Here is a 26,838-nt window from a genome sequence, read left to right on the forward strand (position 1 = left end):
TTCATAATCCCACTTGCCTTGACATGACGGGGACTTCTCAAACTACAATTTGGAGAACTGATTTGCTTTTCATGCCTATTGTTTCATGCCAGAGCTATAAAGTGCGTCAATCTGCCCCTGTGCAGAAGGAAAACTAACCTGCCCACAAACGCCTTTCCAACTTCACTCCTAGAGGTTGCTGCAATGTTTGGAACACACATTTTCCAGATGGAAGTTACAGCTGAAGGAGCTATTTCAAATTGGGGCTATTTTTGGAGGCTTTTCTCTCTCTGAACAAAATGTATGTTAATCCAATACCCCAGAACAACAGCCCAGATGGTCAAAGACATTTTTCAGCAATACTAGGGAGATTCATAATGGAAAAACATCAAGTTGCATGAATATGAGCTGGAACAGTGTATGCCCTGGAAGGCTGTAGGCTAAAGACAGAAACCAGGATAGAACGTGCTTCACAAAAGCACATATGAGCTAAAAACTAGGAGAGGCTTCTGCTGGCATCTACGTACCCTCCTAAGAAATGAAGCATCTCTTACCCTGAAGCTGAAAAGGGAAAGATGAGCAGCATGCTTTGTATTATAATCAACAATACTATTTCAAATTATTATTTGGTGTCAGCACATAGGATGCAGCCAGACACCGAACCCTGTTAGAGACACAGAAAGCTGGTTTGTGCCGATTTAACATGAAAAGTGGGAAGCAATTTTGTTCATAAATGCAGCTCTTCACCCCACATACACTCAAACACATTCAAGTGGCCAAAAATAACCAAGAGCACTGACTGGCCATGTGGCCCAACCGCCAGGTCAAACCCTATCATCTATCAACTGAATGTGGCTTAAACCCCACACCCCTATTAATTTAGTCTGGATTCGGGTCTTGCTGTTCCTCTGACACTGCTTCTCCAATTCATGCCTATACTTTGCTAAGTTCTTCTACTTCCATGCACCTTTCAACCCCAGTTCCTATCTTGGCTCTTCTCCCGCACTGTTGGCCCATTTGCTCTCTCACCTCCAGTGTCAAGCACCCAGACCACCATCATCTACAACCTGAAGTTTGTTTCCAGCTTTGATCTTTCTGCCTGGTCTTGGCCAGATTCAGGTGTACATTGAACTGGATATGGAGATCAAATCAGGACAAAGATAATCAGGTAGTTATCTGTGTTATATTATCCTAATAAATGAGCCTGTCGGAATTTCTGCATTTTGCATCCAAAGTATATATTTTTATAGGCAGTCTCACAAAGAGAGCATTACGGCAGTCCAACCTGGATGTGACCAAGACAAACATTACCATGGCAGGTTCAGTGTCAAACTCCCTCTAAAAGCATGCTTCCAACACAGGCCGTGCCCCTCTCAACAAAGAATAGCAGGGGAGTCTTGTCACACCAAACACCAGAGGTGCTGAAAGGGCTATACACTTCTCAGTTCTGACTTGGGATAAGTGGGGGCCAGTACTGGTCCTTGTCACACTATCTTAAGAAACTCTGCAGGGGCAAGGCCCTGACCTCCTTCACAAGTCAAGAGATGAGAAGCAGGTGGCGGGAGGTCATTATGTTAGCTGCAGAAGTGCTTGGGAAGCACAGTGCCTCACTGTTTTCCAAGCATATCCAAGTCAGAAATATAATATACACCCACCATCAGTGAACACAATCATGGACTCTGGATCCAAGTGGAATTGTAAAGCACTATAACCCCACCCATTTACTGCTTGTGTATGTATAAGGTGCTGGAAACAGGAAGCCAAGATAATGTATGCTTTAATACTCACCCATCATTATTCCTGCCATCTGTTTCCTGAGGTACACTTGCAGAGAATTCAAGAAGGTGCCTGCTCTGGTGGGCAGAACTACCACGAAGTTCAGTAGAGCTGGGGCCCCATTCAAGCACACTGAAAGCAAAAGATAAAGCTGTGAGTTTCAGGAGTGAACCACAGCCAGATTCCCCCATTCATTTACCTATACTATAGCTTAGCTGAACCTAGGCCTGGAACATTTGAGTTGGTTCACTATTCAGATTTGGCAACTCCTAACTAGACAAGGCTGATCTTAAATTGATTTACAGCATTTGTACAATTTCTCACCTGCCCTTCACCATAAGGTCCCAGGGTGGGTTACATTAACAGCATACACAATTATAAAAACAGACGGAACCTGTGAGGGACAGGGGATACCGGGAGGTCCCTCCCATCTTAAGTTCCAGCCCATCCCCAAGCGCTGGGGAAAGCAGGGAGAGTTCTGCCTCCAGCGGAGAATCAGGAAGTGGTGTCCAGGCTCAGGCAAGGTAGCGGAGCAATTGACCAAGGTGGGACAGGAAGGGGGGAGCAAGGGGGGAAGGCCAGTCCCGCCGACCCCGGAATTGCGCAAGAAACGTCGGGGGAAGAGGCTGGGTCTCCCCAAGCTTCTTTGCTGGAGGAAAACGCGCCAACCTCCATTTGGAGGTACTGATACCTGACAGACAACATGTATATAGATCGCTCTGAGCACTGTAAATAATCAGCACTTAATAAAAGCCTGAAAGGACTATGCTGTGAGGAGTCATTACTCTAGAGTAGCCGCATAAGCATCTCTGACAGAACCCTTATAACAATAAAACAAGGAAAGTTATTCCAAATGGAGAACAATAATTTAAAAAGTTGCTGTAGCCCATCTCACCTGAAATATCAACCCACTTAAGCAAGACACTATATTCTCTTTGCCTTAGCACTTCCCCACAATGGCTACATGGTTATTATAAGGTTCATAGATATAATATGCAAACTACATTGAAAACTGCTATACAAATCAGGAGAAGGGAACCTCTGCTCCTCCAGATGTACTCCAATTCCCATCAGCTCCAGCCAGCAAGCTCCGGCCAGGGATGATGGAAGTTTTAGTCCAACATCTGGAGGGCCACAGGCTTCACTACCCCAATAAAATGCTTACTATTCTTGATAGCAAAGCCTCACCAATGGAATCCCTTGCCTAGGAAAAGCCATATGGTTACACACAAACCGAGGTACCACTGTACTGCATTGTCTTCTTTTAAGAGACTACTAAATACTACCGTACCTTATTTAGTTGAAAACAGTATTCTGAGAGTTTGATTTTAGTGTGGTGTTGAGTTTTGTCATTAAGTATTTGGATTTTTTTTTAGCATTTTGAAATATTGATGGCATCTTGCTAGAGGGCATGGTTACTGGTCATTAACTATCTCTGTTCAGGGCTACAGAACAACAGAAGCACCAGCAATCAAAATCAGAGAGAGCGTATTTGGGTGTGGCTTGCATTGTATTGCAAAGGATAATCAGCTACCTTGTGATATCAGCCTGCCCTCCACCTTCCTTGATTAGCAAAGCACAGGTTTGCTCAGTGACACTTCCTCTGGGCCACATGTCAAATTGATGGATTGGAAATCCATCTCTGCCAGCAAACTTAACTGGGTCTGATTTGTAAATCTGCCCCAAAAACAAACCCCTGTGCAATCAAAATGTCAGATTTTTTTTTTAAAAAAATTAAGCAGTACAGTAACTGCTCTGCTCCAGCCAACAGTGATATCATCTGAAACATATGCCTGGGTATAAAAGTTTTCTGAGGACAGAATAATCCTTGAATTAGAGCTGGGAAGCTTCCAAGAGCATAAATGAAAAACTGACAAGGGCTGGCAAATGCCAGGAGCAGAGACTGCTCCCCCTTCAGACAGAACTTCCACAACACTTCCTCCAGCCAGCCCATTCTTGAAAATTAACCTGGTTAGGGCACCATCTACTGGGCCACTTTAGAATAAACATTGGAATCTTTCATCTTCCAATCGGTGCTAAATACAGATACAAATAACTGCTGGCCTTTCTATTTTCGGAAGGAGAGTGGTCATTGCTTCATTGACCCAGTACAGGACAACCTGATTATTATTATTTTGCTTTGGCTATAAAACAGCATGCAGCACAAACTTACACTTGGCTAGAGCGTGGTGCTGATAATGCCAAGGCTGCAGAGTCAATCCCTGTATGGGGCAACTGCATATTCATAGAATATTCCTGCATTGCAGAGGGTTGGACTAGATAATCCTCAAGATCCCTCCCAACTCTACGGTTCTATGATTCTATAGTCACTCAAAGTGAGCCTCACCATGTTCAATAGTGTGCATAGGGTTACAGTCTTAGTCTGCAAAGAGTTTTTAGATCAACATCTGTAGACTGCCACACCACACAGTGGCATGTGTGAAGACGAGCTTCTCTGTCTTTCCCCAGCTCAACTAATGGCTCTCAACATTAAATAGCTCTTTGTCCAAATTTCCCCCTTGACTTCTTGAAAAGCAGAGATCCCACAAGTGATGTTATCTTTTCTGACTAACTGCTCACAAGCCCAGCAGTTGTGTCCGACATACACTGGCCCAGTTCAATGAGTGAGTCTGGCCATCCTTTTTCCACTATTAGAGGGCAGAAATTCAGAGTGGCTCCTTTGGCTGGCGCTACTTCTCATATATAACATTCTCAAGATGCACTTCCCATACAAGATACACTTGCCTCACTTTCCATGGAAAGGCACCAACATGGATGGCAAAGGCACCAATGAGAGACCTGCATTTCAGAAGAATACTCCATCCAGCTACTGACAAATACAGAATTAGTCCATGTGAGGGAAAACAACAGCCACACCCTTTTTAATGTGATGGCTCAAAGTTACCACTGCAACTTCCAGAAGTGTAAACATAAGAGAAAAGCTTACTCCTGACACGGTCATTGTCTAACTTTATTTTCAAACTTTCTGTCATCAAGGAGCCCTTTCCATGTTGGTTTGAAATGGCAAAGAACCTTTGTGTTTCTGCCTTGCAGTCACCATACTTTGCAATAGATGCTGTTGCAGATTCTGCTGTGAGCAACTGATTCACCGAAGGTGTTGGCCAGGTTTACTGGAAAATGCTGTCCTGTGGATGCACATTGTAGTGAGATATCAGCAATTAGGGGTTTTTACCTATTGTCCTCAGTAAGCCACCAGAGAGCTTGAGAATAAAAATCAAAGGATGCATCTCTGTTTTGAAACCACCTCTGGGTATATTGTTGCCTGATGAGGGTGTTGGAAAGGAGCCTCACCTTAGTCTGTCATAATTCAGCACTACGAAGGCTAGGAGCACCATCACACAGAGTGCTCTTCTCTTTGGAGGGGACCCTTTGAGATTCTGGTTCTGGAAAAGAAGAAAAGCATTAGAGAAAAATAAAGAGTGAATACAGACAGTATTATTCCGCTCCTTCCAACATTAAGAATGCCATTATTATTTGTGTCAAAAGGGGGTAGCAGCACCAATCATAGTGACTTAATATTGTTGACATTCCTCACATATTCACCCAAATACAGCATCAGCTGTGATCTTGATTAACAACCAACAGGGAAAACAGCACTCTATTTGATCTTTCAACGGCATCCTTCTCAACATTCTTAAGATTGCTTAAGTGACCCCATATTCTTGGCAGAGGGCCTTGAAGAGCACATGTGAATCCTCAAGGCTGAACATGTCTACCCTCCAATTCAGATAGCATAAAATATTGCTGTGCAAGATTCTGCATACGTATGGAAGGCAATGCTCCCACTGACAGGAAGTCCGTTGGGTGAATTAAAAATAAGTATAGACGAAAAAAGGAAGGCAATGCTCCTAATGCCATCCTTCATCTGATCTAGGTCCCAAAGCCTTGGTTCTTAAGTGGTACATGGGCAAGTGAAGAAGAGGATGCAGAGTGATCAACCACACCTGAATCAAATCCATTTAAAGCAGAAGTTACAATGATCAGCAGATTCCACAGCCTAGAAATGCTTAATCCAGGTTCCCTTGTCAGCACGTTACCACAGTAAACAATCTCCTTCAACATGCTTATTTCTCACAACCCCACACCTACTTCCACTGCCAGTTCATCCAGCTGCCTCTTCAGAGTGCTATTCTCTCTCTTAAGGTGATCGTTCTCCAACAAGGCTGACTTCAACCTAGCCTCCAAACCCAGCATATATTCCTTTTTCTTCCTGCGTGATTGACAAGCTGATTCACGGTTCTTTATCATACGTTGCTGCCGTCTCAGAACGTTCATCTATGAATGAGGGACAGGGAACTTGTTAATGCTAGAATGTTATCATACTTGTAAAGAAAGGGGCACGTTGTTACATAAGCAAAAAAGTTACAAATTTTTATATGGGGAGGAGAGGGAGAAATTGGGTGGAGGGAGCCAACGAAATTGTTTATTGGAAAAAAGAAACATGAAATTCAGGAGATTTTTACTATGGTACTTGATGCTTTGATCCAGAACTCTTATTTCAACTTCAACCTTCTCTAAATTTCATTAAGATGCATTCACCATGTAAGCAACTGCATTTAAAACCATGGTGTTCTTTTCAGTGAGACACAGCTTTATTTAATAATCCTATTTATTTGTAATACTCAAGCCAAACTCTCCTGAAATGTTTTTAGCTTGTATTTCAGCCTTGGCTAATCTAGCATTTAAATGCTCTGCAAATAATATTGCAATTTATTCCCACAGAACAACGCTGGGAAGCACCCAGTATTTTGGCTTGTGTTTCGTTAAGGGAAATGGGAGCTTTTACTCCTCTCTGGGAGTGCTGTGGGTTCCTTCCTATCTAGCTTAGTCAGAGACATTTTGCCTGGTTATGTTTACAATCTGGTGACAAGTGACAAAGCCTTTTTTTTTTGCTGGGGGGGGGGAGGGGGGAGACAGGACATACTGCTATGCTTTCTGAATCAGCAGGCTGATGAAGAGAGAGGCTCAATGAAGCTAAGGTTTCAAGTCTCCCTGGCTTGAGAGAAACCTGGAACTGGAAGCACTCTTGGATCCTGTCAGCCTCAATGACCCCAAGGCACCAGGTGAATGGCACCAGAAGCTACCTGACATACCATTAAGGTGTGAGAGAAGTGAAGGGGTCAGCCAAACAAGCAAGTCAGCAGGTGACTTATTCTATGAACCACCCCAAGATCTTATGATGAAGGGCAATATATAAATCTAATTAACAACATGTGACAGAGGCTTAGTTCTCACTGAACTGCACTACTTCTCACGACATGCTCCTCCATGCTCCCACAATCTTTCGACACCAAAAACTAGGATAAAACAAAGTTCTAACATTGTTTAAATCTGTCCCTGACTTTTTAAAAGGCAGGGCATTCCCTGCATTCCATCCCCATGTGGACCTTCAGTTTGAAGTGGTCCAGCCCAGTCATAGCTTTACCACTGCAGTGATAATTACCGCACAAAAAAATGGACATGCAGCCCTGAGCTGGCTGGCAAAAGCCATGAGGCAGCAACTTCCAGGGAGGGTGGGGACTGGGACCCCTGGTATAGAAAAAACAGCTCAACAAAGCTTTGCTTCTCTGCCCTGCAACCACACTCAACAACAACTTCAGCATAACTGGGAAAAAGAAGTTCAATAATGCCATCTATATGCATATTTTTTTTTCTTTTAAGGGGATTGATAAAATATTGGGGCAGGGAAGAAGATGGCTCAAACTGGGCCATCCTTGGAGCCACCTCCACCTCCAGGGGGGGAAATCAGGAAATGAGTAAGTCAGGAAAACAGATCAGGCACAACAGTGGAAATATGAAATAGGCATAATTGTGGAAATAGTGTATCCCAGGCATCCCCAAACTTCGGCCCTCCAGATGTTTTGGACTACAATCCCCATCATCCCTGACCACTGGTCCTGTTAGCTAGGGATCATGGGAGTTGTAGGCTAGAACATCTGGAGGGCCGCAGTTTGGGGATGCCTGGTGTATCCAGTTCTGCATTTCCTTCATAATCCTAATGTGTGGGTGGGATCACTTTTTAAAATATATTGTATTATATTTCCACAAATTTCACATAACCATAAAACAATAATATTTCATTATTTATATTGCTCATAGTTCAAATCCTGCTCATGAATTCATCATATTATAGCTCTTTAAATAGCCTTCCATTCCGCCATAAAACAATCATCATTATTTTACATGTCAGCTTTGCTGATTCAGAATAGCCTATCATTTTGCCTATCCATTTTTCTTTGGTAGGAACTTCTTCATCTTTCCATTTCTGTGCATAAAGTATCCTAGCTGCTGTTGTCACATACCATAAACAGCATAACCATTTTTTTGAACTTCTGTCTCTATAATCCCTAGGAGAGCCCTAAATGATACTATTGTTGCTAAGGGTTTTCGTAAGTTTTCTTGGAATCCTAAAAGAAGATTTGAAGCAAAAACTCTCTAGGTGCAAGGGGCAATTACAAACATTTGTTAGAAAGAACTTACATCCATGCTAGTATTTGGGGAAGCGGCATGAAGAACAGGCTTAGCCTCTGTAAGTTTTCCAGTGGCCAAACTCTTTCCTACAGTTTGTGGCAATACATTGACAGCATGGCCTGGTAGCGGTGTGACTCCCCCGGTGACAGCAATGGCTGGATTGGTGGCAGGAAGGATTCCGGGTGCCTGAAAATGCACCACGGCAGGCTGAGAAAGCATTACCGGCTGGCCTGAAATAGAGAGAAACAGTACTGCAGAACTGATTTATCACCCAAAGAAACAGATTTCTATGCATGTTAAGTCTTGTCCCTTGGCAGCTGTATCAAGAGGAGACCTGATTTATTGCCCAAAGTTGAAGCTGCTTAAAGGTCTCTGCCAAATCAGGCCAAAGTCTTCTAGTCCAGTGTTTCTCAACCTTTTTTGGGCCAAGGCACACTTGTTCCATGAAAAAAATCACGAGGCACACCACCATTAAAAAAGTTAAAAAATTTAACTCTGTGCCGCCCTATATTGACTATATAATTATGACTGTAAGAAACACTTGCCAATTGCTGTGTTGGTTGCAATCTCCTGTAATAAGGCTTCACAAGCCGCTGATTTCTCTGCCAGCACAATCCTTTGCTCAGCAAGTTTCAGGTTGAGCTCATCCAGCCAGCTTCTTTAAGTTTGTCTAAAACCACCCTCCCGTGGTGGTGGCTGTTGAGAGCTGTGCTCGCTCCGCGTCGTGAGCCGGCCGGCTTCCTTTCCGGCGGGTCAGCGCTGCCTATTGGCGGCTGCCAGGCACGTGACAATGCAAATCGCCCTTCTCGTCACCGCACGTCGCGGCACACCAGCCAGCGTCTCGCGGCACACTAGTGTGCCACGGAACAGCGGTTGAGAAATGCTGTTCTAGTCCAGCCCTAGATTTTCAGCAGTGGCCAATCCAACACTTTCAGGAAGCTTAGAAGCAGAAGAAAGCTTGAGGTGTATTTCTTATTTATTTCGACTCAGTGTCAGATAATCAGAGAAATACTGCCTCTGAACACAGGTGTGTCACTTAGACATCATTATTAAGCTACTGTATGTAGATGGATCTTTGAGCAGGAAGTACCCCAGAGGAAGGTGTGGTCTCCAGGAATGTTTAGCAGCCAGACATTCCACCTTGGCTGCTGAAGAGTACTAATGTATACGCTAATTGATGGGTACGTTCTTCTTTGTGAATCATGTTGAGTTCTTTTTTTAAAAAAATTGAAAGACAACGAATAAATGTTTAAAGTTTGCATCCTCCATTAGAATCATAGAGTCGGAAGAGACCACAAGGGCCATCCAGTCCAACCCCCTGCCAAGCAGGAAAGACCATCAAAGCATTCTTGACATATGGCTGTCAAGCCTCCGCTTAAAGACCTCCAAAGGAGGAGACTCAACCACACTCCTTGGCAGCAAATTCCACTGCCGAACAGCTCTTACTGTCAAGAAGTGCTTCCTAATGTTTAGGTGGAATCTTCTTTCTTGTAGTTTGAATCCACTGCTCCATGTCCGCTTCTCTGGAGCAGCAGAAAACAACCTTTCACCCTCTTCTATATGACATCTGTCTCATTGGTATTGCCTGAAGTTGTGCTTTTAGTATCTCCCTTTTAACAAAGGGAGCATTAATTCATAATCCTTTTAAAAGTCATCTATGCTTGTGCACATAGATGGCTCTTTGCATCCTTGGTCTTACTATAGAAAGGACCTACAAAGTGGTACTTGACCGTTTCACCACTGGGTGCCAAAATTGAACATGCATAATGCGCCTGAGGGTTGAAGCTGCTTAATTGCGTACATTACAGATAGTTCTATATTAAAGCAATTTAAAAACATTGGCAACCCACTTTGCTTAAGAAAACTGGCACTGATCCAGTTTCCTTTTCACACATGAGAGCCAAGCTTTCCACCCTCCACCAACTGCTCACATACCTTTTGCAGGTGCTGGCTGGATAGCAACAACTGGTTGCTGCTTTGGTAATGCCAAGAGTGTTTGAAGAGCTGGAATGACAATAGCTTTTGCATGAACACTGAGGCTGGTCTGAGGCTCCCGAAAGGCAGGCAACAAAAGTTTAGGTTGAACCGCAGGTTTGGAGGCTAGCTGACTACATCGACTGGAGGTCACAGAAGATCCATTTGCTGGAGAACAGAATGAAACTGGATTAAAATTGAAGTGTTCTTCCAAAAAGATTACAATTACTGGTTCCTTTTTATCCAGGATAAGCAGTCATGCACCTCAACTGAGGAGACAGCATGGGCAGGAGAGCAGGGAGGAACGCAAGAACATAGGAAGCTGCCTTATATAGTCAGATCCTTGTGATGATCTAGTTCAGTATTGTCTACACCAGGGACGTCCAGCTTCCAAGAGACTGCAATCTACTCACAGTATTAAAAAAAAACTGGCAGTGATCTACCCATTGTCAGAGTTGTTGAGCTTTTATGAGGGAGGCAGAGTTGTTGAGCTTTTTCTTTTTGGGACTACACTAACTAGCAGCAATTCTCTAGGGTTTCAGACAAGGGATCTCCTATCTGGATGCATTGCTACTGAAGTATGAGTCCCTCCTCAAATAGAAAATGCATCAGATGAAGGGAACCATTCAAGACAGCCGAAGCACAAAATCTGCTTTTAAACATCGACAAAACCTGGAAGCTACTTATGATTAAAACTAATAAAAACATGTATATTTCAAACTAGCTTTATATATCATAGAATCATAGAGTTGGAAAAGACCACAAGGGCCATGTATCAGAAGCATCAGCATCATGATGCTTCTGTATGTATGTATGTTCTATATGTTGAACTTGTGTAAGCAAACATCCTTTCATTTTAAATGTTTGTGACATCAAGAGGTCACTGCAAGCCCTCTCTAAGAATCAACAACCAGAAAAGGAAACTAGATGAAAAGGGGGACAGATCACTAACATCAACAATTGTAATTAATATAGCACATTTCAAGTGTCCAATACATAGGGCTTAGTGAATGGTCTTAAAGTTTTTAAAGATGCCAAATAATTATGTGTCAAAATTTTAAAATATTAAAACGATTTTTAATACAATTATTTACAAAAGCTGCAGGTAGTAGGAATCATCACTGACACAGGAGATAATGGCTCATCTATGATGCTGATGCTCCTGATACATCTCTTAAAAACGAAGAATGAGTCTTTATTCAGAACTATATGCGAACTTACAGATGTCTAATATACCGATCAATTAAAACTCATACAATTCATTTTCTCAGCTATTTAAAACTGAGTGACAGCCCTAATTCTCAGTCACACTTATAATGGAAGAGAGACCAGGATTATGACTCCCATAATGCAGATGGCCAGAGGAAACGTATTTGTTATACCTGAGTGGTTTGTTGTTCTGGATGGAGGCTTCTTCTCCTTTCGTCCTACAGGTGAGGAAAGACTTTGAGAGCCCTTGTCATACAAAGACACAGGTGATGGGTGCGAATTGGAGCCCAGCTCTACACCTTCCTGAGAAAGTAAAAACAAAAACAAAACGAGTCAATTCCAGCTGCAATAAATAAGTAAAAGACAAACACATGCTAATAAAAAGTCTATTTTCAAATCTGCACTCTGTTCACACGCTATCTACGGCATGCTATGCTAAATCTTCAAGATCCCAACCCAGCTCATTAAGTCCTATGTAAGCCATTTATACCCAGTATCTTGGAACATCTGCAGTTATCACAGTAGCTGGAAATGGTGGATTAAAGGGTACGGAGGTTGAGAGGGAGAATGAACAGCAGCCCCAAATAGAATTTCAGTTAAGAAAAACTATGAAATGTAATAGATGAGGACTTGCAATGAACCACATCAGTCTCTAGGTTTGGAAAATATCAAATCAGTCAAAGACTCACTAAGTGGCCTTGGGCAAGTCACCTGCCCTTAACCTCAAGGAAAGAGTACAATAATTTATTCCTTGCATCATTCCTACTGCAGCAGAGCCTTAATTTTGGTTTGCTCCCAGGTATTTTCTAGAAAACATTGGTAGACGAACATGGGAGTTACATAGCAGAGACGAAAAGCAATCGCTTCTATGCCACTTTAAAAGCCAACTATATATAGCTCTGAATTCTAACTCCGTTAAATGCTACCCCACTGCATGCGACGAGCACAAAATGTTCAACTGCTTACAGGTACATGTACCGGAGAATCCACAGAGAGAGGAGAAGGAACTGAATCGGCTGAAGTGGCTGGCGAGGGGGGCTCCACTTCACAGTCTACATCTGCAAAATGAGGATGTAAATGAATGTAAGACTAAACAGGATTTTGCCCATCTATTTTTCCCATGGGACGCGGGTGGCGCTGTGGGTTAAACCACAGAGCCTAGGGCTTGCTGATCAGAAGGTTGGTGGTTCGAATCCCCACGACGGGGTGAGCTCCTGTTGCTTGGTCCCAGCAGTTTGAAAGCATGTCAAAGTGCAAGTAGATAAATAGGTACCGCTCTGGCAGGAAGGTAAACGGCGTTTCTGTGCGCTGCTCTGGTTCGCCAGAAGCGGCTTAGTCATGCTGACCACATGACCTGGAACCTGTACGCCGGCTCCCTCAGCGAATAGAGCGAGATGAGCGCCGCAACCCCAGAGTTGGTCACGACTGGACCTAATGGTCAGGGGTCCCTTTACCTTTATTTTCCCCATAGAACACTGTTGTTGTATTTGTACTTTTATCTTAGGTGCCTATATGTGTAGAAATTTGGATTGTAAATATGAAGCTGAAATAGATTTAATGAGTTAATATCCTCTTTGGTTTGAGTGTTTGCGTTCCGCAGGGTCCCTTCTTTAGAAAGATTAAAACATAGCATGAAGTTAGGAACTTTATCCATCATTTCCCCTTGGATCAGATATCAGGATATGAGCAAAGAAATTTTCCATTGATTTAGGGAGAATTCATTATGGTTTAAAGCTGTTGCACTCAGGTCCTGCTTGTGGGCTTGCTATCAGCATTTGGCTGTCCACTGCAAGAACAGAATGCCGGAATGAAATGGTCTTTGGTCTGATCCACCAGGGTTCCTCTAATGTTATCTTACGCAAGAGGCCTCATTACTACTGTGTCAATGCCAAGCACTTAAGCTGTGTCAAAAATTGGTATATTTCAGAAGCAGCATCTAATATATTGCGATGAGCAACTCAACCGGAGATTACCTGCTGGGATCTGCTTTGAAACATCACAGGAGTCCAAGTCCCAAGGTATCATATCCAAGTCAAAGTCGAAGTCACAAAGATTGTTTTCCTACAAATTAAAGTGAGCAAAATTAGAAAGAGAGAGAGAAGCAAACTGAATAAGCAGTATATTCAAGAAATACTGGGTAGACTTCTGGTTTGCCGCAAGGGGAGAAGGAAGCCGGTGCTGCTATCGTAGTGACCCGGCTGCTGCTTTTTCGGAGTTTTGGGGTAGCTCGGAGGCAACAAGCACCCCAAAGAAGGTCCTACGGATGACCAGGATGTTGAGGGGTCCCGCAGTGACCAAAGCGAGCTCCCTACAGGTCCGCTTGGTTCCACCAGGAGCCGGGTCGTCCCAGTGGTTGAGCTGTGGTCACTGGACTCTAAAGCACTCCAGCAGCAAGCTACCTTGTCATTCCTCTTTCAGGAGTGGAAAATTTCCCAAAATTTAACCAAAGGAACAAAAGGATTAATTTTGAATTATTTTGAACCATTTGATCTATTTGGTGTATTGAGTGGAGAACAAAAAGGGAGTCTTCTCCGGAAATGTTTTCTGCCCTGCATGGGAACAAGCTGTTTGAAGAAATCAGGATAACAACAACAAAAAAAAGCCTGCCGTCGCAAATAAAGGAAGGGGATAGGGTGGTCAAATTGAGAAGCTTAATTCCCCCCCCCCATGACTATAACCACTACACTGCCTATAACCACTTCTATATTTTAAAGGACATATGGTTATAACTTGGTTTTTCTTCTTCTTTGCTCTCAAGAGGGCAGGAAAGAGGAAAGACTGTAAATTGTTGCTGAACGTTTTCTTTTTATCTCCCACACTTGGTATCTTTTAAGTTTCCCCCTTATTTCTTGCTATCAAACCTACAGTAACTGGGTGTACACCCCCTTGACTATAACTTTTGAAAGACTCATCAAGTGATCCCTGAATAGATCTGCTTTTCCCCCTTTTCCTTTCTGTTTTTTTCTTTCTATTTTCCGGCGTGGAAGTACATCTAACTTTTAAATATAACTTTCTGCTTGGACTTGTGGCTGGCTGAACAGGATATGTATTTTGGACCGTGAATACAAACTGCAGAATAGATCTTCTCTGGGCCTCAAAAGAATTAATAACCAGGATAAAAAAGGTTGAGATCCAACCAAAGACATTATCCAATCACAATGCCATCTTGATGATAAATGTTCTTCGTTTAGATGGAGGCTAAAATGAACAAATTGTAAATAAGGTGCAATGCTCTCTGCACGAATTTTTCTACCTCAATCTAAATAAAGAAACTGATTTAAGTGTGGTTTGGGATGCCAGTCTGGCAGTGATGAGAGGTTTTCTAATTCAACAAAACGTCTTTCAAAAAAAAAGGGAGGGGGAGAAGCAGGCGATATTAGATGTCTTAATGACTAAAGAGAAGGAGCTAATTGTAAAACCAGAGGATAAAGATGTGTGCCAAGCTATTAAATTATCGCAAGCTCAATTCTCAATGCTAGTTAATCAAGGGATTGAGAGGAAAATTAAATAAATGAAACAGAAAAACTTTGAACTTGCAAATAAACTGGTAAACTGTTAGCATGGCAACTCAAAAGAGAAAGAAAGAATAGAATACTATAATAATATTGTTGATGAGGATAAATATCTGACTAGCCCAAAAGTGATAAGGAAAGTGTTTGAAATTTTTTATACTTCTTTATATTGTTGTGAGGATGGTATTAAGAAAATGGACTCTTATTTGAGTGATTAAAATATACCCGAGTGTCCAAAGAAAAACAGTAATTTTGAACACACCAATATCGATTATGGAACTGCAGGTGGCAATAAACTGAATGAAGATGGGCAAAGCATCGAGACCAGATGGACTTACCACAATTTATTTTAAAAAGTTTCAGGATGCACTTATAGAACCACTTAAAGACACTATGAATAGAATTTTGGTGATTGGCATGGTTTCAGCTTCTTGGAAAGATGCATTTATTACTTTGATCCCTAAACAAGATAGTGATCTAACAAAGACTAAGAATTATAGACCTATTTCTTTATTGAATTGTGACTATAAACTATTTGCCACAATTTTGGCTGATAGATTGAAAAGGACATTGACCAAGTCAATCCACAGAGACCTATAGCTGTCAAGTTCTCCCTTTTTTAAAGGGAAATTCCCTTATGCTGAATAGGCTTCCTCGCAAGAAAAAGGAAAACTTGACAGCTATGCAGAGACCAGGCTGGTTTTATACCAAGCCGACAAAGATAATATAAGAAATGTAATTAATTTGAGTACAGTACCTGGAAGTAAGGAATGAAAAAATTGATCTTTCTAGACATGGAGAAAGCCTTTTATTTATGATCATTTATGATCAAGGTTTTAGAAAAGATGAAGACAGATAATTCGTTTCTAGCAGGTATTAAAACAATTTATGCTATTCAGTCTGCTAATATATTAGTAAATAATATTCTCTCAGAAAAAATGTCAAATAGGAAAAGGAACTAGACAAGGTTGTCACCTATCTCTGTTGTTATTTATCTTGACGTTAGAAATATTGCTTCAGAATATAAGGAGAAATAGGAAAATTAAAGGTATTGAAGTGGGATGAAGAGTCTATAAAGTAAGGGCATTTGCTGATGATGTGGTGTTAACATTGGAACAACCATTGGAGAGTGTTCCCAAAGCGCTAGAAGAAATTAAAAGGCTTGGGGAAGCGGCAGGTTTTAAAATAAATTTGGACAAAACAAAAATGTTGGTTTAAAAATGTTTTAGAAAGGTTGTCTGGTTTAAAAATGTTCTGCTAGCCCCAAAATGGAAAGTGAGTGAGGTCCCTTGTAAAGAGGATTGGCAATTTAAGAAGTTAGAATATGCAGAATTTACAGGCTTAACACAGAGAATAAGAGAGCAAGGAGAACATATATTTAAAGAAGAGTGGAAAATATTGAATATATGGAAAATGATTGTACACAGCTGAAAATTCTGGAAGTATTAAGATAAATTCAACAGAGAAAACAATATTTGATTGATGTAAAAGTGGAAAATTGATTTAAATGGTTATAGTAAAATATGCAGGAAAGTACGATCTGCGATATGAACTATGGAAGGAGAAGAAGGGAAGTCATTGGATATTTTAAAGTTTGTAAAATGTTTACTGGTATTTTGAAATGTAGAAAATTGAAAACGCAATAAAATTATTTTTTAAAAATACTGGGTATTCAACTAGGTTTGACTCATAGACCCACTGAAATAAAACATAATTTAAAACATGTTCCAAAATTTAAATAGTTCTAATATGAAAAAACAGTTGAATATCACCCACTACTTTATTTACTTTTGCTAACAAGAATCTATCAAGCAGGCTGAAGTTAAATGAGGTTCTTTGTCTGAAAATGTTCAGGCATTTGTGAGAGGCATGTCCTCAGCCTTTACTTATTCCCTTTATATCCCTTAAGTCTACCGTAGATTCCTAGAATCTAATCACCTGTTCACCAGATGCATATGTCAGGCCTTTCTAGATATGGCTGGAGAGCTACAGAACACATTGCCTATTTGAACCTGAAATGGTTTTCTGTACATGTTCATTAGCATTCCATGACTTTTGAGTTTGAAATTTCGGGCTGTCCAAACATTAATAATACAAGTTACAGGTAGGTAGCCATGTTGGTCTGACATAGTCAAAACAAAATTTAAAAAATTCATTCCGGTAGCACCTTAGAGACCAACTAAGTTTGTCATTGGTAGGAGCTTTCGTGTGCATCTGAAGAAGTGTGCATGCACACGAAAGCTCATACCAATGACAAACTTAGTTGGTCTCTAAGGTGCTACTGGAAGGAATTAATAATACAGTATTGTGTGCTTAAATGGTTATTCCAAGATAATATATGCTGCATACATTCTGGATATTGAATGTTGAAATAAATGTTTACATAGAATCAGATAAAACAACATACTAGGGCCTTAAAGCTAAAAGGTGGTTGCCTAAAACATCCATTACATACCTGCCAGCACATGTAGAACATTTGTTACATATGAACAAATTGGAGGCAGAATTCATATATGAATGTGCTTTTCTTACATATAGAAAGTAAAAAAAATACTACTGATGTTTTTTAAAAGCATCTATGAGCTTTTCAATAAAAACTATCAATTGAGCACATCTCAAGATCATTTTAAACCTACACAGCGGCTTAAATATGTTTTAAAAGTTAATATTTTACTTTTCTCCAGTTCCAGAAAAACACCAAGTGCCACATTTTAAGGTTATAGTATTATCATAAAAGCACCCAACATTACAGGGACTGTCTACCATGTTTCTCTGAAAATAAAACACCGTCTTATATTTATTTTCCCTCAAAAAACACTATGGCTTATTTTCAGGGTATGGCTTATATTCCTTGAATGCTTAAAAATCCTGCTATGGCTTATTTTATGGCTACATCTTATTTTTGGAGAAAGAGGGTATGAATTTAGTTCAGCTTTTAAATACAAATGAGCACCAGCAAGATTGCAACTGAAGATATGTAAGGAGTTTGTTGAATAGTCAATTCATACCAAATTCACAGAAATTCACAGAAAATGTTAAAAATACAAAGCTTCATAAATACAAAAATACAAATGGGATTCACAGAAAATGTTAAAAATACAAAGCTTCACTTGCATTCTATTGTGCATTGGTAATAAACACACTGTTGAAAGTGCAAGTCAGAATACAGTTGTGTTACTGGTTGCTAAATTAAGCTGCAAGCATGCATTAAGTAGAAAGAACTATAACAAAATGCTTCCAAATTTGTGCTAGTGCAGGAGAGAAATAATATTGCACTAGGTAAAGTTGTAATGTGTGCAAGCAACAAATGCTAACTAAAACCAAGGAAGTTTTACTTGTTGATTAAATACACTGTAGGGTCATGCAACTACCCATACTACAACAACTTACATAAGTTTCATTCTGTGCATTCAGCTGCAATTCATCTTCTATCAGATCACCAATTTCAGTGAAGAGAAGAGACTCTGTAGGATGTAAATCAACATGAAGGGGAGAGAACATTAAGGCATGAAAGTCAAAGCTTAGCAGGTACTGATAGTCAGTTTTCCTGTTATCCAGAATTGAAAATCCACTAATTCTCTATCCTGCAAGTTCTGCAGTGGGTAAACATGACTCAAGTTGTTTACTATGATTAATTTACTGCTTCCAAAGTTCAGGATTATTTTTAAAATATATATATACTTGTCCAGGTAGGAACTGTTTACGAAGCAGGCAAAATATACAGGACAGCATGACTGTGTTGCAATTTACAGAGGATTGTTCTTCAAGCATAGGGACGTGGGTGGCGCTGTGGGTTAAACCACTGAGCCTCTTGGGCTTGCTCATCAGAAGGTTGGCTGTTCGAATCCCCGTGACAGGGTGAGCTCCCATTGCTCCGTCCCAGCTCCTGTCAACCTAGCAGTTCGGAAGCACATCAAAGTGCAAGTAGATAAATAGGTACCGCTCCGGCGGGAAGGTAAACAGCGTTTCTGTGTGCTGCTCTAGTTCTCCAGAAGCAGCTTTGTCATGCTGCCCACATGACCTGGAAGCTGTACGCCGGCTCCCTTGGCCAATAACGCGAGATGAGTGCGCAACCCCAGAGTCGGTCATGACTGGACCTAATGGTCAGGGACCCCTTTACCTTTACCTAGTCTTCAAGCAGTACTCTTTGGGTCAAGCTATGAGAGAATAAGTGATCTACCGATATGACTGACTGGAGACAACAGAATTGGATCAGTGATCAGCATGGAGAGAGAAGGATGAACACCTTTCCTACATGCCATTTATCAATTTAATTTCACTCCAAAGCTCTCATTTACCATGGGATGATAGGAGACATATGGACACAAGAAGGAACACTTCAGTGACAATAAGAGCTTTAAAAGAGACCTTAGGAGGCTTAAACAGATTGTCAGAATCAACAAGAGAATGTTCATATACAAAGTTTACTTCAAATAGATTCCACTGATTTTTAAAGAAACATTTAATTGCAAGTAAAGATGTTCAGGATTGCAGTCTTAATTCCACCCCCACTCCAAAAGCCAGTAATTGACTATGTAAACCAAAGAAAAATGCCTTGTGGGCCTTAAATAGCACATTCTCCCTCAGAACCCCCTTCTAATACCTACTTGTGTGTGTGTGTGTATGTGTGTCTGTTGCCGGGGGGTGGGGGTGGATTATGAGGCAATTCATACGAAAACATATAAGCACTACCGTAAGAACATAGGAATAAGAATAGCCAACGGCCGATCTAGTCCAGCAGCCCATACTCACAATGGCCAACCAGATGCCTGTGGGAAAGCAGTGAGCAGGATCCATGCACAAGAGCACTCTCCCTTCCCATAGTTCCCAGCAACTGATATTCAGCAGAAATTGTGGAGGCAGAGCATAGCCATCCTGGTTCATAGCCACTGACAGCCCTCTCCTCCAATCCTCTTTCGAAGGCATCCAAGTCTGCCTCCTGTGGGATGGAGTTCCACAGGTTTAACTATGCGCTGCAGAGCAGAGGTTGTTGTTGTTGTTGTTTAGTCGTGTCCGACTCTTCGTGACCCCATGGACCATAGCACGCCAGGCACTCCTGTCTTCCACTGCCTCCCGCAGTTTGGTCAAACTCATGTTTGTAGCTTCGAGAACACTGTCCAACCATCTCGTCCTCTGTCGTCCCCTTCTCCTAGTGCCCTCAATCTTTCCCAACATCAGGGTCTTTTCCAGGGAGTCTTCTCTTCTCATGAAGTGGCCAAAGTATTGGAGCCTCAGCTTCAGGATCTGTCCTTCCAATGAGCACTCAGGGCTGATTTCCTTCAGAATGGATAGGTTTGATCTTCTTGCAGTCCATGGGACTCTCAAGAGTCTCCTCCAGCACCATAATTCAAAAGCATCAATTCTTTGGCGGTCAGCCTTCTTTATGGTCCAGCTCTCACTTCCATACATCACTACTGGGAAAACCATAGCTTTAACTATACGGACCTTTGTAGGCAAGGTGATGTCTCTGCTTTTTAAGATGCTGTCTAGGTTTGTCATTGCTTTTCTCCCAAGAAGCAGGCGTCTTTTAATTTCGTGACTGCTGTCACCATCTGCAGTGATCTGCAGCCCAAGAAAGTAAAATCTCTCACTGCCTCCATTTCTTCCCCATGATCTTGGTTTTTTTGATGTTGAGCTTCAGACCATATTTTGCGCTCTCCTCTTTCACCCTCATTAAAAGGTTCTTTAATTCCTCCTCACTTTCTGCCATCAAGGTTGTGTCATCTGCATATCTGAGGTTGTTGATATTTCTTCTGGCAATCTTAATTCCGATTTGGGATTCATCTAGTCCAGCCTTTCGCATGATGAATTCTGCATATAAGTTAAATAAGCAGGGAGACAATATACAACCTTGTCGTACTCCTTTCCCAATTTAGAAGCAATCAGTTATTCCATATCCAGTTCTAACTGTAGCTTCTTGTCCCACATAGAGATTTCTCAGAAGACAGATGAGGTGATCAGGCACTCCCATTTCTTTAAGAACTTGCCATAGTTTGCTGTGGTCGACACAGTCAAAGGCTTTTGCATAGTCAATGAAGCAGAAGTAGACGTTTTTCTGGAACTCTCTAGCTTTCTCCATAATCCAGCGCATGTTTGCTATTTGGTCTCTGGTTCCTCTGCCCTTTCGAAATCCAGCTTGCACTTCTGGGAGTTCTCGGTCCACATACTGCCTAAGCCTGCCTTGTAGAATTTTAAGCATAACCTGCAGAGCAGAGGTACTGAGTCTTTAAACACAACACTAACACTAGGTGCTGAACTGGTACAGGGGATGCCTCTATCCCTGGGTGAAGGGCGGCATATGCATTTAATAAGCAAGGCAAATAAGAATACAAAGGCTGTGAGGTGAGGGATCAGGGAAACCTGGGATGTGCCAGTCAGTCACTCTTAATGGGCCCAAGGCATTTTGGCACCTGGGTCGAACCACAAAATGGGACCACCCTCTACCCCGCCAGAGGGGAACGTCTACAGCACGAGCAAAGCGAGGAGGAAACGGACATTTGCCAAGAGGCTGCTCTACTAAAGAAGTGTCAGCGCAGCGCTGCTCCCCAGGGGTGAGACACGTCAGGATGGACAGAGAGACAGAAAATTAACCGGAAAACCGAGACTGGCGGGGGTGGGGAGAGAGACAGACAAGGGCAACGAAGACCATAGACCCCGGCCCCGTGCTGAGGCAGCCCCGCTGCCCCCTCAGCTTACCCCACTCGCCGCCCGGCTCCCCCGGCTCCCACCCGGCCACGGCCGCCGCCATCTCGCTTCGTCCGCCCGCTTCCGGGATTGCACGCAGAGCTCGTGGGATTACATTCACACACGTGTACTTCCTGTAAGCGAAGCGCCCCGCCTCCCACGGCCAGGCCAGGGAGAATCGTAGCGGAGGAGGGACGCCTCAGAACGGAATCCGACGACCCTTTTCAGGCGCTACATCAGGCGGGCTTTACAACACATTTAATAAAAGGCACACCAACAAATCTCCCCTTGAAGGGCCTGTGTTTCGCTCTGCCCTCTTGCAGATCCCCACGCAGCAGCCCCGCGCTTTCAAAACAACAACACATAAAATCCTCCCCCTCCTCCTCCTCCGTGTCCCAACCTTTCTTATGGCGTCCACCTCTTTCCTGGGAGGTTTTCCAGCAGAGCTTAGATGGCCATCCATCAGGGATCAGTCAGTGGAGATTCCTGCATCAGGTTGGAGGAGGTGACCCCCGAGGCCCCTCTTCCCATTCTACCAATACTTTGAACCGGAACCCTCAGGGCCGGCTTGTGCAGCGTGAAGGGAAGGGGCAGAGTCCAGCTCAGCGGCGGAAAGGGAAAGGAACCAGAGAGCCCAGAATGCATATCCATAGTGTTTCTGTTCTCTTCCCTTCCCCACTTTTTCTTTTTTTAAAATGTTTAGTTTTATTCTCACACCCCATTTCTCCTCTTTTTTTGCAACTTAGCGTCAAAAAGATACAGAGAGGCGAGGAGCAATTTTTTTTAAAGCCAGCCAACCGCAAAGTTCCGTGATTTACGCCCTGCATTCCCCCCCCCTCCCCAAAAAATCCGTTCTGGAAGTCTTCAGGCTGGACCCTGCACCCGAGCCTGCGCAAAAGAGACAGCCTTTCAGCGCTCTTCGCTGGGTTGGGAGGACGCGTGCTTCGCCCCTCGCTCTCAGAATGCACGAATGAGTGCCTAGATACAAAGCAACGCTTCTCGTTGGGGCTTGATCCTGACTCCATTTAATAAAAAGCTGGGAACTGCATCTATTACGCACAGAATTATTTGGCTCCATTTAATAAAAAGCGGGGAACTGCATCTATTACGCACAGAATTCTTTGGCTTGGGTGCGCTTTTATATGGCGAAGTTAGGTGGTGCTTGCGCACATTCCTTCACCCACAAACCCTGCCCGTCAGCAGAGGGGCATCGATTGGGCAAGATATACACAGAGTGTGTGCGCCCTTCGTCACCCCCTGATTTTACTTAAAGCACCCAACCTCGTCCACTGATCACAGCTGACTTCCAAGCAGGCGCTCGCAGGTTGGAATGCATAAGCTGCCCCAAAGTCAGAAGAATGTCTGCAGGCAGGCAGGTAGTGCTCACAACTAACTGGCGCCGGTGAAGCAATAGACGTCCCGGCTCGGGATAGATTTAGCCTGAAGGCTTAGGCTGCAGTCTTCCTGCATCATCTCCTCCCACCCGCCGCGGAGTAATAATTGTGTCCTGTGTGGGTTTCCAGGGAAATCCACCTTGTTCCAGCTAATACGTCGGATCATTCTTTCAAGGGGATTCCTTCAAGAAGAAAAGGTTGGAACCACTTAGCCGCAGATTGGCGGGGGGGATTTCATGGGAGCAAAACGTAAGAAAAAGACGAAGCTACAGAAAAACGAATTTGTTGTAAACACAAACCCCTACACGAAAAAGCCCCTGTTTGCTTAATTGCATGCGTAGGTAGAACATAGAATCATAGAGTTGGAAGAGACCACAAGGGCCACCCAGTCCAACCCCCTGCCAAGCAGGAAAGACCATCAAAGCATTCTTGACATATGCCTGTCAAGTCTCTGCTTAAGGACCTCCAAAGAAGGAGACTCCACCACACTCCTTGGTAGCAAATTCCACTGCCGAACAGCTCTTACTGTCAGGAAGTTCTTCCTAATGTTTAGGTGGAATCTTCTTTCTTGAAGTTTGAATCCATTGCTCCGTGTCCGCTTCTCTGGAGCAGCAGAAAACAACCTTTCACCCTCCTCTATATGACATCCTTTTATATATTTGAACATGGCTATCATATCACCCCTTAACCTTCTCTTCTCCAGGCTAAATATACCCAGCTCCCTAAGCCGTTCCTCATAAGGCATCGTTTCCAGGCCTTTGACCATTTTGGTTGCCCTCTTCTGGACATGTTCCAGCTTGTCAGTATCCTCCTTGAACTGTGGTGCCCAGAACTGGACACAGTATTCCAGGTGAGGTCTGACCAGAGCAGAATACAGTGGTACTATTACTTCCCTTGATCTAGATGCTATACTCCTATTGATGCAGCCCAGAATTGCATTGGCTTTTTTAGCTGCTGCATTACACTGCTGACTCATGTCAAGTTTGTGGTCTACCAAGACTCCTAGATCCTTTTCACATGTACTGCTCTCAAGCCAGGTATCTCCCATCCTGTTTTTGTGCCTTTCCTTTTTTTGCCCAAGTGTAGCACTTTACATTTCTCCTTGTTAAAATTCATCTTGTTTGCTTTGGCCCAGTTATCTAATCTGTTCTGGTCATTTTGAAGTGTGATCCTGTCCTCCGGGGTATTAGCCACCCCTCCCAATTTGGTGCAAGATGGTGCAAATATGTTACCTCCACCCTGGAAATTTACACATTCAGTCATTTTTTTAGTTCTGTAGTTAGAACGGGGGGGGGGGGGGGGGCAGAAGGTGATCTCGCCTAGGGCGCAAAAAACCCTAGCACCGGCCCTGCATGTACACTCTATATTAAAAACATATGTACAGTACTACAAAATAATGTGCATGCCAATAAAACCACCTCCCCCAGCCATCAGCTGCTTTCAGAAAGCTTCTGAGATTTCACCAGATGCTCCTTCACACTTTCAAGCATATCTTCACTATCATGAGGGCCAATCATTTGCTTTTTAAAAAGACTAAACCTGAGAAACTTGAGGTACTGAATTCTATGCCTGATAACATATTGTGGCAGAAAATTGTGCAATGCACAAAGCCTTGATTATAACAAATGTAGGAAGCAGACCTGTCCTTTTGACTGCAGAAGCTTGATGAATTTGAAGGCTTATTTCTTAGCTGAAACTGGTCAAATAAGAGAAATAGATGGCTTTTGACACTGTCAAAACTGGAATCCTAAAAAGATCCTGCTACTCATGCAATAAACGGGCAACAAAAACAGTTTGTTTATGTTTCCTGTTTTCTTTTTCCAAGCAGAGATAATATGCAAGTGTGGTGTCAGCTCCCTAAAAAAAGGTCAACAACTCTGGGAAATGGGGGGTGCCGCCGGAGGGATCTTCGCACCACGGCGCCGGATATGCTTAAGACGGCCCTGCCGGAACCCTCAACCCATTGTATAGGTTTCTCCATTTTCTGCTGTACCAAACACATTCTTCCTAGTATTTAGGTCTCCTATTTATTTTCTTTTTCAACCTTGTTTAAGCTGTTTATTAGCAGAACACCCACTGGGCAGAAACTGAAAGAAACTGGGATGAGGCGGTCTAAGGGTGAAGTCCTGCTCCCGCCCATCATAATACTGGACAGATTAACTACAGGGTGTTTAGAGGGGTTATTTATTTTGAACTATTAAGTGAGAAACAGCAGCCATAGTTTAGGCCAGAAGTGCTTTCCCTTGGTGACCCCGCCATGTTGAAAAGGGCGTGTGTTTGCAAGGTGTTTCCTGTCCTGTCCAGGAGTACACCGCTTAACCCACTGCTTAACCCACTGAAAGATATATTTGAGAAGTAAATGTTAAGGGGAACAATGCCAGTTACTAAGCAAGATAGCTAAAGTAACGGGTCATGTCCTCCATTATGACAGGTCCCCCCTGCTGAGTGACTTGGCTGAGAACTTTGGGAAGAGCAACCATTTGAGTGAGGAGAGCAAGTGAGAGGATATTGTTAGGAAAAATGAAGAGACTCTCTCCGTCTCGAGTGTAAGTAGGATTTCTCCTTCTTTCTGCATTCTGTTTCTTTCATGTTCCCTCAAGATTTAGAAATGGGGGGTAGGGTTACCTGCCAGATGCCCCAAATTCAGCACAGAGATACGTATCTAGAACCCATTTCCTAACCCCCCCCCCTCTTCTTTCCTAGGTTCCGAAGTCTGAGAAGGCTCCGCAGGTTGCTGGTCTCCTGCTGCCGTTTGCCCAAGATACATCCCCTGGTCGGTGAGGAGGAGGTGGATGAATGGAAGGAAGAAGTAAAAGTAATGAAAGATGGGAAGGAGGAGGTGTTGAAGATCAGAGAAATTTTTGTAAGACCATTCGACCAGGGGATGGAGTCCACTGATACCAACGTGGAGGGTGAGTGTTGATCTTTCTTCATCAGGAACAGGGAGGCCAGAGACAGGGCCGTCTTAAGGGTATCCAGCACCGTGGTGCAAAAATCCCTCCAGTGCTCCACCCCCATTTCCCTCACGGTCGCCAGGCTGAAGGGTGGCTCCTCCGGCAGGGAGGAGGCTCCAGGCGCGGCCTGGCGGAGGGCAGAGAGCTGTTGCTGGGAGGCGCTGCATCGAGCCTTGCCTCTTCCTTGGCGCCCTCCAGAACTTGGTGCTGTGCTGCCCAGCGCCACTAGCTCCTATGGGCAAGATGCCCCTGGCCAGAGAAAATCTGGCTGCGGGGTGGGGTGGGGGTGCAGAAGGATGCGTTATGAATATAATAATAAATTAAATATTAAGAATCTTTTCTCTTCTTTTTTGTTCCAGGCAGCGGCAGCAGTGAGACCAGCAGCTAGAGCGGAGCTCTTATGCCCCCCCCCCCCACGCCCAGTTGAAATAAAATTCTTTCAAATAGCTTATTAATGTTGGCATTTGTCTGTCTCGAGAAGCAATGGAGTGCCCCTCATGGGGTGAGGTAAAAAGTCAATTGTTTTAGCAGTACCAAAGTGACCTCTCCAGGGACTTCCCAGATGACAAGACTCCCTCTTTTGTCCTTGCAGATGTGGTTCAAAGGAAAGCAGAGCTAGGCACCAGTTGGGCTGCAGGAGTTGTCAGAAGGGGTTGTAAACGGCACCATACAACCGCCTGAGGGACTCCAGTCCAGATTTGTGTAGGGTTTACTCCTTAGCCTTCGGCTCCCGAAGGTATAATGTTTCCTAAACAGTTCCTTTGGGACTGTTCTTCCCAAAATCATGGTACACGAGACCAGAACGAGCTGCAGAAGCTTTAGTGAGAGTTTATTGAAAATATCTTCAAAATTCTCTGTCCTCTG

General features: G+C 43.1%; 1 protein-coding gene and 1 long non-coding RNA gene across 6 annotated transcripts in view; one reads left to right on the top strand and one right to left on the bottom strand.

The window, feature by feature from the left end:
• Nucleotides 1-21,827, bottom strand: part of ATF6 (activating transcription factor 6) — a 74,203-nt gene extending 52,376 nt beyond the window's left edge. For 2 of the 5 annotated variants that reach the window (XM_088673669.1, XM_060276591.2), the window contains exons 1-10: nucleotides 21,639-21,786; nucleotides 18,333-18,406; nucleotides 13,404-13,491; nucleotides 12,409-12,488; nucleotides 11,604-11,733; nucleotides 10,183-10,389; nucleotides 8,257-8,477; nucleotides 5,866-6,051; nucleotides 5,068-5,159; nucleotides 1,768-1,887 (exon numbers count right to left, since the gene is read on the bottom strand). In XM_088673669.1, the coding sequence (XP_088529795.1) occupies nucleotides 1,768-1,887; nucleotides 5,068-5,159; nucleotides 5,866-6,051; nucleotides 8,257-8,477; nucleotides 10,183-10,389; nucleotides 11,604-11,733; nucleotides 12,409-12,488; nucleotides 13,404-13,491; nucleotides 18,333-18,406; nucleotides 21,639-21,690 (1,250 nt within the window). In that variant the 5' untranslated portion in view covers nucleotides 21,691-21,786. Of the gene's footprint in view, nucleotides 1-1,767; nucleotides 1,888-5,067; nucleotides 5,160-5,865; nucleotides 6,052-8,256; nucleotides 8,478-10,182; nucleotides 10,390-11,603; nucleotides 11,734-12,396; nucleotides 12,489-13,403; nucleotides 13,492-18,332; nucleotides 18,407-21,638 lie in introns of all 5 variants that reach the window. The other 3 variants (XM_060276590.2, XM_060276589.2, XM_088673670.1) reach the window with 3 other exon arrangements.
• Nucleotides 21,828-25,449: 3,622 nt separating this feature from the next.
• Nucleotides 25,450-26,421, top strand: LOC148684959 (uncharacterized). The gene is made up of 3 exons (XR_015950931.1): nucleotides 25,450-25,566; nucleotides 25,724-25,932; nucleotides 26,334-26,421. It is a non-coding gene; the product is annotated as an uncharacterized LOC148684959 (long non-coding RNA).
• Nucleotides 26,422-26,838: the final 417 nt, after the last annotated feature.

This window comes from Zootoca vivipara, chromosome 7 (genome assembly GCF_965207765.1).
Source record: "Zootoca vivipara chromosome 7, rZooViv2.hap1.1, whole genome shotgun sequence".
In the NCBI taxonomy this organism is placed as follows: Eukaryota; Metazoa; Chordata; class Lepidosauria; order Squamata; family Lacertidae; genus Zootoca; species Zootoca vivipara.